The 13,415-nt window shown below is 29.7% G+C and overlaps 1 protein-coding gene across 2 annotated transcripts in view; it reads left to right on the top strand.

Moving 5' to 3' along the window:
• LOC136969039 (S-adenosyl-L-methionine-dependent tRNA 4-demethylwyosine synthase TYW1-like) overlaps positions 1-2,904 on the top strand; it is a 43,719-nt gene extending 40,815 nt beyond the window's left edge. For both annotated transcript variants that reach the window (XM_067263118.1, XM_067263119.1), the window contains exon 14: positions 2,573-2,904. In XM_067263118.1, the coding sequence (XP_067119219.1) occupies positions 2,573-2,791 (219 nt within the window). In that variant the 3' untranslated portion in view covers positions 2,792-2,904. The remainder of the gene's footprint in view (positions 1-2,572) is intronic.
• Positions 2,905-13,415: the final 10,511 nt, after the last annotated feature.

The following is a 13,415-nucleotide window of genomic DNA, read 5'->3' as shown; positions in this document are numbered from 1 at the left end:
GGATGAATATGTAGTCAAAGCCGTACTGTTTAATCCTTTTTTGACAGATGTTTGATGTTCCTTGAGACAGACATGTATTGCAGGTGGAGGTTGCATCGATAGTCGATGATGGGAATGTGATAGATGCCTGGGAGATGGTCCTTGTTGGGACAGTCTTTGGTGTTACAGAGTAGAGAGGAGATAGCCAGACTCCTGTGGAATGCCAAACGATAATTGTTTCTTCGTGCTATTCTCGCTGGTATCTTAGGTATTTGTAGAGTTCATTTTTATCTAATAACAACAGTGAAAATTTGACTTTATAACACCACCATGAAAACAAATATTGAAAAGTAGCTTTTTTATTGGTTAATAGTTGGTTGTTGCTCCATTTCTTCACATCACTTTAAAAAAATGGTAGAATAGATATCAAATGGGCTACCATTTGGTATCAATTTTTTCAGTAGGTGGTTGTCAATATTATACCAATGGTGCACAATTTCACATTCAGTTTCAGTTTCTTGAACATTTGAAAATTGGCAGTTGTTTGCATATGTCGTCTCCCAAAAGTTTTCACAAGGATTCTCAAGTCAGGACTTCTTGATAGCCAAGGTAAAAATATTATTTTCTTCGTATTAAACCAGTTTTGAGTTATGGCATGTGATATTGTCTTGTGGGTAGTACTATTTTCTTCCTCTAAAATGCGATCTAAGTGGGGAGCAAATGTTTTTCCAATAACACTTGTTAAAGTTAATTTTCAGATTTTAAATTATCATCATCAAGAACAAGGTTGGCATCATAACAGAGCCTCCATCCACTTGTATACTAAAAAGTACCTTATGTGCCTTGCACAAATCATTCCAATATGCATTATTCCCATCTGGGCTATCAAGATGAAATTTCTGTTTGTCTGAAAAAACAATATTGGTCCAGGATATATACTTCTTGACCCATTCTAATCTTTCTTGTTTATGTGCTTGTTAAAGCTAAAGAGCAAGTCTAAATTATGTAATTTGCATTCTTGCTTTTCTTTAATATTTTCCCATTTAATTGTTTGGAAAACTTTTGCTCCAATTTCACATTAAATCTCTCATGGACATGTTCTGTTGAGTTGCCAGACCAAAAACCACCTGTAATCATGTAAGGACAGTTTTTTTTTTTTTTTTTTTTTTTTCTTTTTTTTTGACTGAAATTCATTCTGTACATAATTTTCCTTTTTTTTCAAAACGACAAATTGCTGCTTTGGACCTATTAAAGAGACCAGCTATGGCCCTTCTGAGTAACCAGCATAATAATAAATTTTTTGGCTTTTTTTTTCTCCTCTCAATTCACTTCTTCCTGGCATGGTATTTTTATGATGTCACATGACTAGGAAAAATTTCTATCATCCATGATTAAAGGAAGGGATTAAATGATTTTCTCATGATGGTCTTATAATTTGACTTTTGTAAAACTAATAACTGAAATGTGTTAATCAAGTTTTGAACAATTAGTTCAACAATCTTATTTATTGTACTTATGTTGTTGAGAATAATAATTGGCCATTAAATGTAGTATAGTGGTCTTATAATTGCTTAACAGACTGTAGTCTACTTTCTATGGATTTGTACTGTACATTATAAAGTTTGAAAATATAACAACAGTTTTTAATAAGATTTGCTTTCCTAGAAAATAATGAAGTTGTAATGAGTTCTTTATAATTAGCTGTACAAATAACCTGATAACTACTACTAATGAAACATTAGTCAGATTCGAATTAAGCATGTTGCTGAATTTGGAGGCTAGTTTTTTCACCCCAAGTTAAGGAATGCAAGGAATGCCTGCAATGCCTTAACTTGGGATGAAAAAACTAGCCTCCAAATTCAGCACCATGATGTATAACTCATTTGCTACACATCAGGGAAATTGCCAAAGCTAATAATTTTACCCTAGCCTATAGAAGTCCAACTGTTTAAAAACAAACTGGACAGAAATAATCTGTCATCAGTTTATTTGGTACCAGTAGATCAACTTCTACATTACATCAGACTAATACACCCCTTCTACTAATGCCTACAGGAACACCAATCTTTAATCAGGTAAAAACAGATGACAGCTTTGGTCACTTTTACAGCAAACAAGGATAGGCTTACTCACTTTGACCAAACATGCCTAATAAGTCACTCAAAGGATTAGTATGACAAATAATATAATTTTCTAGCTTTTCTAGATATATAAGTGTACAAGAAAAGGCACAGTAATCAAATGTGTTGTCAACTTTATAAAGCCTAGAAGGTCCCGAGATCCAAAAATCAAAACTGTACCTTTCCATCCAATCAGGATATAGCTGGTGTAAAGTTTAAAAATTTGTTCTATTCTATAATGCATACCCTTTTTGAATGACAAACTTGACAATGGTAGCTTTAAATCCACTGAAAACATTTGCTTCTTATTAAATTCATTTACTCTTTACTGAATTGTTGGATTTTAATACTGGTATATTTTTGATTTTTTTTATCCAGATTTTTGTAGTACTCAAACAAACTGCTAGGTATAACCATAAAACAATTTATCTAAGAAAATTTATATAATTTTTTTTTTATATTTTACTATTTAGTTTAAAATAAATGGTGAATGGAGAACTTGGATCGACTATGAAAAATTTCATAAGTTAATAAGAAGATATTATGAAAGTAACGGAGAAGAAACATTTACGTCATTGGACTATATGCTTCCTACGCCAAATTGGGCCATTATTGGTGCTAAAGAAAGAGGATTCGATCCCGTAGAGACGAGATTTTTAAGGAAAAGTAAAAAAGATATCAGTGGATGTTAGATTTTTTTAATTTGTCTGAAAAATTAGCATATCAATGGAAAATTGATAATGTACTGTCATTCATCAATTTTTGTATGATTTTGTTATTAAAAATGATTTGTTTCTCCTTTTAACTTTAATGTAGTTTTATTATTATCTGATATTGGAATGGCAAATATTTATGCATGTATTTTAAGAAATTTTATGATCGCAAAACTTTTAAAAGCCCAAATAATTTGCATATAGAAGTAAAATTTATCAGTATCTTAAAGAATAGAGGCATCATCTCAAGCTGCAACAGTTATGAATATAATATTGAACCATTGCTACTTTACTAACTTATTTGCCAGAAAGGCATCAAAATTATTGAATAATTAATGTATATTGCAATAACAATATTGTTTACCAAAAATTTATTTAAAAATTCAAATCTAATATATATTATCATTGTGATCATGTCAGATCATTTGATAATTAAAATACTGAGGGAATCAGCAACTCAAATATTCTAAACAAGATAAAAACATCAGGTCAATTATATGAGCATTCTTAGCATATTAAAATAATATAAAATGAAAAAAATATTGAAAACGTCTTCCTGTTCTAAACAATTTTAAAATATTCAACAACTATAAATTATTAATTTAAAGTTAAAAATAAAGCTATAGTATTTTATAGTATTAGCTTATAAATTTTAAAACTTAAGCTTCTTTTTTTCTTCTGTAAGAACTTAATAAACAAAACAAGACATTGAATAGTGGGATTGAGGATATATAATAAGATGGATGTCAGATATCAGCTAATGTAATAGCTATGAATTAAGCAAGACCTGACAAATATTACAGTAGATGTTTTGATATTTCATTTCTTGTATCTGCAACAATTGAATTGTTGTCAAATAGGGGTATTCCTAAAAGAACAGATATTAGAGATAATTTTTAATTTACTTAATTCAATTAATTAATCAATTTAAAGATATTTTTGAAAATAATATAATGTTATTTAATAAATTAGAGAATTTGAATTTTAATAAGAATGAAGGTGGTATTCTACAAAACATCCAATACAATAAATTGGATTGAAATCCATGCAATGTTTTGTTAGGCTGGCAACTGCATGCTTTGAAAAAATATTTGCCAGTAGGTTTAATCTTTTATTAAGTTGCTATTTTTTCCAATTCTTTATTGGCCAGACTACTATGCCATCAATTACTATTATTTAGCTTTAAATGAAATATCAGAAACTGAGAGAATTTAAATCCTAGATTCAAATGATATGGGATTGTAACTTCTTTTCCAATGTCAATATCTTTCCTATGTCATGAATCAGATACTGAATCTAAAGATAAGGATAATAGAAAGGTTTGGATGTAAAAGTGGATTCTCAACAAAAACTTCTCAATCTGGACCCAATAAAGTCTTGAATAGAAACAGGAAACTTTCTGGCAAAAACTGAGCTTGACTAAAATTTGGATAAAATTTTCCTGTTACCACCTGCATCAGACTGTGAAGAAGAGAAGCTGAAGAATGCAGGGAACTTTGGTTTTTCCCTTGCATTCTTCAACATTTTGTCATTGCCGAAACTTATTGACAGCCAAATCCTTCATTGCTTCTGAGAAAGAAGAATAAGAACTGAAAAGTGAGTTTGATGTGAAACACATCCTTTCTAGAAAAAGAGAGATCAGGCCTGTTCCAATGCATTTCCTCACAGAAGCAAAACACATACCAGAGATTGCTCTAATCAACAACTTCACTTGTTACAAATTAAGTGGATGCAAAAAAAAGACTAAATTCAGGTGTATGGAGTGTAATATATTTTTGTGCATTAAAGCTGTAAGAAATTGCATTTTATTCTTTCACAATTAATAACTGCTCATTGTGAAAGAATGAAAAGCAATAAAATATTTGCAAAAGATTCATTGTGAAAAGTGTAAAAAGAAAAATTTTAAATGTACAGTATAATGCAATTATGTTTTCTGTTTTATATTGAATATGATTCCTAAGGGTAAAAATAAATGAACAATTATGTATCTTAACATTTGAACATCCATTAAAATAGATACAGCTCCCCAAAATTTAAGGTTTAAGAGTTTAAGGTCGGGATAACCATATACAGAAGTATAGTTACTACAGCCCTAAGCAGCCCAAAAAATATCAATTAATGTATTTTTAAGATTGCAGGATTGAGGAAGATACATAATGCTAGTTTTAAAATACAGAGATACACTTAAACTACAAATATATATCAACTTTACTGGAAACAAATGAAAAGACAGTATAGTATCAAGATGTGTACTTTTCCAATATCCTAATATTATTATTCTACAATCTCATGGTTTCTAAAGCTATAATTAATGGAGACAAATTCAAACTATAATATATACAATAAAATTTTTCTTAACTATTATATAATTGAGATTTTTTAATAAATTTACTTATTTATTTTATCTACATTAGGAAATGTTGCTGGACAGCATATCTCCTCCCAAATAAATAACAAAACCCATAATAAAAAAGATAAAATACATAAAAAGAAAATCAACTGATGTCATAAAACATAAATAGAAATTGCAAACAAATAGAATACACAAAAAATGTCTAAAATATTAAATACATATAATGCTAAACATAATACAAAAATTTTTAAAATAATATAATAACCAAAAAGGGGTAAAGGATACTGCTATAAAATTCATTTGCATAAAGTGTAAAAGAATGCAATAAGATATGTAAATAAAGTTTACAAACCATTAGGAATTATATAGTAAACATAAATGATTATATGATGCTAGCTGAGCTTATACCAATAGCTTTAAAATGCATACTGGACACAGTGTTGCAAGATTTATTCATAAAAAAATTCATCTTTAAAACATTTTAAATTTTTTGGCATTCTGGAAGCAGTTAGTTAGTTTATTTATGCTGTTGCATTAATGAACAAGCTAACTGCTTTAAGTTTTAAAAGCATCAATGCAAATTTAATCTACTTATAAAAAACATTCAAATCTCACTGAAGAATAAAAATTACTATAAATTACTATAACTGAAGGATAATTACAATAAACTCTACAAAATACAGAAATCTCATTTAATCTTTATTTTTTTAGTAAGTGAGAAATCATGTCCTATCACTTATAATTCTTTGATTTCAATATAGCCTCTAAAAGATATGCTAATGTTCTTGCAACAAATATTACCTTAAAGAAAATAAGCAAGCATAAATGCTTAATAACATTACATAAATTTTGCTACAACATAATTGTACTGTCACAGGGAAATGCTGACTAATAATCATTTGTAAAATGGTCATTACTTAATGTGTAATAACAGGTAATAATTTGGTTTATGTTGTTTTTTACAAAATACGTGAGAAACATTAATAGCTGTGCACCAGTGGAGAGATCATCTTGCATAAACATCAAATAATCAAAATTACACTGAAAATTTTGAATGAGATTATCAAAGGCATCATTTCAAAAGATATAAACCAATTAATTAAGATTAATACTACATATCAAATAGTGTTTACAGCATTTGATACATTGTGTAAATTATATATTTCATACAGTTGTAAAAATGGAAAACTTTTTCCTTATGCTTTGGTGGCATGTTATCCTATGGGCAAAATAAAGGCAATTGCCTGTAGCCCCAAACCAATGTAAGAAAATATTTTCCTGAAGAAAAATGTCTGAAGTCAACACTACATGGTGCCCCTAATTCACATTTGTCTGAGTCCCATGAAACTATAATGCATCACTATTGTGCTTTGAGAAAAAATGGAAAATAAAGTTATATGTTGTTGCTAAATCATGTATCCATTAATTCAAAATTTCTAACTTTATTAAAAATTTAGAATTTTGTAAACTTTTGGATTGGATTGATGGGTGATCTGCCAGGAGAGGGTGCTTCTCAGGACTTTCAATGGGAAACTGGCTCCTATTTAGGTGTTAGGCAAAACCAGAAAACTCCAGAGTGAGGTGCTCTATCTACTCGGCCATTGGTGGACTTTGTAACTTGCCGTGGCCCATTCAGAAATATAACACCCTAGGCCTACAATATGCCAGTACTCCCAAAGTAATAGGATCATTTGATGCAAAGTGGCACTATTTTTATAACTAATTCTGCAATAATTGAACTTTTACAGATTTGTAAATATCCAAAGGGCACTATTATTCGAAACCCACAAATAGTACTATCACTCTGTGCAAAATATATATTAATTATTGATACTTCTCAACCAATAGGTCTTATTTTTTGTCTCTACTTAAGTTTTTAATTCGTACTAATTCCTTTGTGAATTGTTTCTACATAAAATTATTTTTTCATTGTTATTATTTGATTTTTGAACTCCTAAGCCCAGGCCTAATGGGAAATCTGCCATTTCTTACCTGTACACCCAGAAGACTATTAAACAAGTGATCTGTATCATCTATGTATATTTTTCTATTTATATTAACAAATGTAGAATGCAAACTCTTTTTCAAACATTATATTGTAATTAAATTAACTTTTAGAATAAAATAATTGAAATTAACAACATTTTGTTTTATTTTTTTAGGGGAAAAAATTGCCTTACACTTTTGACCTCCACTCATTTGTTTTGATTATTCATAACACACCTACTTATTAGGCAAGTAACTAAAATCAGTGGAAAGTTATGATACCAAAGGTATTAGATAAAAAAAGAAGCTACAATGTATATAGGAGAATTGGCATGAATAAATTATATTGGTTTTTTGTAACTTAAAATTAGTAACAGTTGCTAATTTTATCATTATTGCTTTGATTGAATAATACTTATTAGTCTATAAAGATTTAGATATCAAGATGACATTTTTTAGAAAATCAAGGCAGAACATAAACGTAAACAGAAGCTAATTAAATTCAAATCACTGAGTTTTTCATCCAAGAGTCTACTTTATTTTTTCTTAATAAAATTTACTGAATTATTTAACTGTTTAAAAATGTAATTTTTGATCAGGAAAAATATTAAATTTCTCTCTCCATAATTATTAATAAATTCATCATTATATCATTTCAAATGATATAATGATGGATTTATTATTAACACACAAAATTTTTATGACTAACAATGTGAATATAGTTTCCTACTACCGGGCCAACAACGTTTCATTCTGATTTCTAAATGTTCAGAAGGTAAGACTTAAGATTTATATATGTAAAAACCTATTTTAAAAAATCCAGCAACGAGTTACTTAACTTTCCCGGCAACATTTGGTAGCGCCATCTGTTATGATAAAAATAGTTAATTTATTTTTAAAAATTTGTGTATTATAAAATGGCAAAAATTTTAATTTTTAGGATAGGGACGGGTATTATAAAAAATTGTAAATGCTAATAACGAGTAAAATCGTCATTAAGTCCGACCCTATTGGAGATAAATACTACCCCTTTATCTCCCCACTCCTCGACCTTTAATCATCAAAATTTAATAACATCGATCCCCCTAATACACAAATTTTCCTGCAGAGTTTCAGAAATTTTCGGCAAAAATTACAGGAGTTGTTTGTTAAGCTTCAAAGATAGTGTGTTTGGGGTGGCACGATTTTTTTCTCTAACATCCATACACACAGAAATTACCCCAGAATTTTTTTTCTCGATATTTCAAGGCCCCGAGTCAAGAAATGTAAAGGTCTGGGGTGGGGTTATTTTTTGACTGATTGCCATACTTTCCCTGTTAACAGCCGGGAAAGTAAAACTAAGTGGGTGTGTCCGTTTAGAAATTCGTTAAGGTATCAAGTTACATCAGATGACCTCGGTAAAATGAATAAATTCCTAATGTAATTAATGTACTATAGTAAAAAAAACTCATAATGTAACGTGTAATGCTTTCATAAATTAAAAAAAACAAATTCATACTTACATATGGAAGACACTCTGCAGTGTTCCTACAGACTAGTGGATAAATGTGTGCAATGGAGTGGCAGATTCCTCCAGACTCCAGAAATTAATTTAGTTATAATGAAATATATTTACAGTTTTTCAAATCGACTGCCGGTTCTAATAAGCATTTATATCACAAAGATAGGTTAGAAGCAACAAAGCTGCAATTTTATTTGTCACTCTGTGTTGTTATGCAAATTATGCAAAAAATAATTTCGAATAAAACTTATCTTTACAGATTATATAGTGACAAACTTAGAACTAATATTAAGTGATTTAAAGTCTTTATCTATATAAGGTTTTGTCTAAATTCAGCACTTTTTCTTAATAATTTCATACCTGATTCTTGTTACGTGTGACTTTTATATACTACCCCTCAAACAGTATTAACTTTTATTAATTTGACAGTAGAAAAGAATATTTCTGCACAGTCTTACGAGCCAGATGTGTGGATTTACTTAATCTATTTAGGAATATGTACAGTACCTTTTTTCTCAGAAAAAAGAAGTTGGAAAATAACATTATTCAATGTAACGTACGATCGTACACGAGCTATTTAAAATGATAAATTTTAGAAAAATAACCCCTTTTACAAAAAAATTAATAGATCAGTAAATAAATATAATTTCATTCTTTCATAGAATCTATAACATTTATAAAGAAGACATATAAATCTATATGGAATTCATGGTTTCTCTAAAGAAGAAAACTTTATACCTCCTAAATCGACATCTTCACTACAATAAAATGTCGTAATTTAAACTTTTAAATTACATTTTTCTGCGTATAGTACGTTACTACAAAAATATCGATCTTGCTTAAGTTTAAAAAATGCATTTATAACCTCGATTTAATGTTAATATTACAGCAATGTTCTCAAAAAGATTGGGTTAATGAAATAAGGCGACGCAACACTTGGGAAATCTGCCAAGGGGGGTGCCTCTCAACAGAGGACACTGTGGAAAACTGGCCCTATTTAGGTGTTAGACACTTTTAAAAAAACTACACGTGGCAGCATGTTGGTGAGCGCCAACCTGCGACCTTTTTTCAGCAATTAACAATTGTTTCCTTTGTAAAATTCCTGTTAAATGAGTAAATTGTATATTTATTTACGCTTCAGTTTGAGAGAAAATCGAAATATATTGTGTAATATTTTTTTATAAATTGCTAGAAAAGCATACATTTGCAAGATAGAAAGAATTCTAATACTGTATATCCCATATTTAAACTTACAGATCTCTCCATTTCAATATAATTCAATGTCAAATACACCAAGACAATTCACGCTCTTATTATATTAATGAAGAGAAAACTGACTAATGTTTTAATAAAATAAAGCTTTAGCTAATTATCATATCAAACATCATACTGGCTTCATTTTACTGGTATGTGTATACAATGGTTTAGCTTGTCCCTTTCTTTATGCTTTCTTTGTGATGTTTCTATAGATTTTATTCTTAACGGAATGAAATAAAATTTAAGCAGTGCACATGATTTTTACCAGTGCAAGGTTAAGTAAACATTATGCAAATTGAGGTAAGCCTGCGTGCCACTTTGACAGTAAATAGTTACCATAGAGATGATTCTGTCTCAAATGCGACTAAATTTGTTTACTATAAAATGTCTTCGACTAAAAATAGTTATCCCCTCGAATTTGTACTAATAAAATGGAAAACTCTGTAAATAGAATGTAATAATATACCTGTGTAACATATTTAATGCGTGTAAACATTACGGTCAATCGATTCTTAAAATAGTAAAATTAAAAAAATGTAAGTAAATAGCAGTTCGTGGACTGAAAATTTAATAACGACGATTGAATAATTTTTTGTAGTTATTTACGTTTGTCAAAGAGAAATTGTCATACAAAATTACGGCCACTCGCCAGAGATAAAGTAAACCACGAAGCAATTTATTTGAATTTGACACGTACTGTACAGCACAGTACGATCGCGCTAATCCGAACTAATTGAGACCAGTGGTGATTCGGATTAACGGGAATATGATAATAAGGATATGATGCTTACGCTTTGATGCCATTTTAACCGTTTGAAGGTACTTAACATCAATTTTAATCTCTATTTGCTCTGTAAAGTCAAACGGGGTCACAAAAATAATGAGCAGCAATGCTCGAAACACGTGACTTAAGTTTATTTACACGTCATATTCAAGGGTACAGTTGACAAGTTCTTATTTTAGTTTCGGGAACGGTAAGTGTTCGATGACCAGGGATTCGGATTAGCGCGACCACGCTGTGTTTTGTAAGGTCTCACCATATTACAAAATTTTAAAATACAGGATGTCTCCAAAGCATCTTTATATTATTTCTTTATATTTCTATAAAGAATATTTATTATTATTATTTATAAATTATAGGCCTATTTCTTTTTGTTGTATGCTGCCCTTTCACCACAGTTGGGTGCGGTTTTCTTAATTTACAACACTTTAAATTTGGCACTGATTTATTTATTAATTTTATATAATAGACTGTGTTGTAATTAGGTATCGAGTGGCCACCCAGGTCCACTGATCTCGCACATCAGAATTTACTCTGGGTTCACCCGAAATACAGTAGTTTACAATACACATCCAATCATCATCTATGATATTAAAAAACAAATCTGTTCTGCGTGTCGGCACATCTCACTTGATATTTTCGAACACGGGCACAATTGGCAGCATAATATATTCTTGTGCATGGTGATTTGAATATTCATTTCAGTAATGATTTGCCTATGGGACCCCAATTGTGGGTCGTGATAGAATTACGACAGGGCAAATATATCTTATTCTCTAATCTTGTGAATTAATTTTAACATTTGGTAACAATTTTTATCATTTATAATGATGAGAATCACTAAAAAAAATTCATATTTTATATACAATGGATGTATTAATACATTCATAGAATATAAATGATTGTCTGTGATATCGTATTATTGTAATTAAATTGAATATAATAAATTATTCATTATCAACAAACTTACATATTTTTATTCTTTCAATAATCGATATGTATAATGTTTAAATGCTTTGAAAGAAATTTGTTACGCAATTATATACGATTCCATGTAAACAGCTCATTCATAACTTATCATCTAATTACATTCATTTTGGATACTTTACGTAACAAGCCATGTGACATTTGGGTTAAAATCATCTCTATGGTAACTATTTATCGATAAAAACAGGAGAATTAACCGTGACTTTCTTATATTTATTTAACTTTGCTGTCACTGTATCTATAAATCGGTGGGATAATTTTAGAATGCTAAAAGTTAAATAATTCATAAATTTAATATAATTATTTCGACAGAGTGTAGCTTTTATTAAAGATAAAATTACACTGGACAAATGTGCAGGACACCATTAAAAGGAAGAGAATGGAAACATCGATGAGGGTGTAGTTAAGTACTCGAGGGATGTTAATCTATAAAATGGCTTACAAATTAAATTTATAGAGTAGGAAGAGATCGACCAGCGATTCCGAAGGGAGACAAAATCCAGTTTATTAAGTAATTTTCGTTATATCGATTCAAACTGTGAATCGAATCAATCTTGTAAACGATTACGGGTTCCCAAACGTGTTGTTAATTGTTACGACACGTTGTGCGATTTTAAATGGTGTAATTTCGGCTAAAATGGTGCGAATTGATTTCGCTCCGACTAATTACAGTTAGTTTTTTCCTATGTTTTTGTTTTTTTCAGCAATTAGAGAACAACAAAGGTTAAATTTTGATGGGATTTTGCATTGCTCGACATTTTGAAGTCCTGATTGCAAAATCAAACCGGGGAAGAAAATGGATGTGTGTACTGTACATGTGTGTTGACTTGTATTTTTCTTTATATCTCGGGACCCCATTGACAAAAAATTTTGAAATTTGGTAGGAATACTTTTATATACGAAGAGTTGATGCTAGTACATTTTGGAGTGTATAAGTCAAAAGGAAGGGGAGATAGAGGAGATGGGATCAAACTCAATGGACATTTACTGTCACGAGATTTTAGCTTATTGAAAACAATCATTGAGCTTTACATTTTTTTTAAACTTACCCTACCCGAAAATAAGGCTTCTGTTCGAAAGGCGAAAAAGTCGTGCTAGAGCCTTCCCAATTTTCTTTTTTTTTTGTAAATAAAATGTTTTAAAACGTATTAGTGATGTGTTTATATTGATACATATTTTATAATACATCACACAGGACATCTATACAACCACAATGACAATTACGTTTCGTATATTTTATTTTGAAATTAAAATCGTATAATATAAATGTATCTACAAACAATTCTTATCTACATTATATAAGTTCATATTTACATAGAAGATAATCTGTATAATTTATAAATAATATTAAAAGGAAAACTCCAAATGATAATGATCTCGATCACGTGGCATTGAAAATCGATTAGCTCGGTCACGTGACGCTATCAGAAAAATTAACTCAATCACGTGACAATAGCGCATGTGATCCAGTTCATTTGCTGGATCGCTCGTATCTAGAACAAAATTTAAAATTAAAGATATTACTCTATTAATTTTAATTCGTAATATAATAATATCTTTAATTTTAAATTAAAACATACAAGCGATCCGATAGAAATATGCAAACGATCGATAACTAATTATTACGTCATTGACTCATTCTAATCACGTGAGTGGTTAGAATGAATCAATGACGTAGTTTTTAATCACGTGATAAACGAAATAAAATACCTTAAAGTGTTAAGCCTAACTCAAAAAA

The sequence above is a fragment of the Centruroides vittatus genome, unplaced genomic scaffold (assembly GCF_030686945.1).
Source record: "Centruroides vittatus isolate TY-2023 unplaced genomic scaffold, ASM3068694v2 contig_1695, whole genome shotgun sequence".
In the NCBI taxonomy this organism is placed as follows: Eukaryota; Metazoa; Arthropoda; class Arachnida; order Scorpiones; family Buthidae; genus Centruroides; species Centruroides vittatus.
This window is presented reverse-complemented; position numbering and strand designations above follow the sequence as displayed.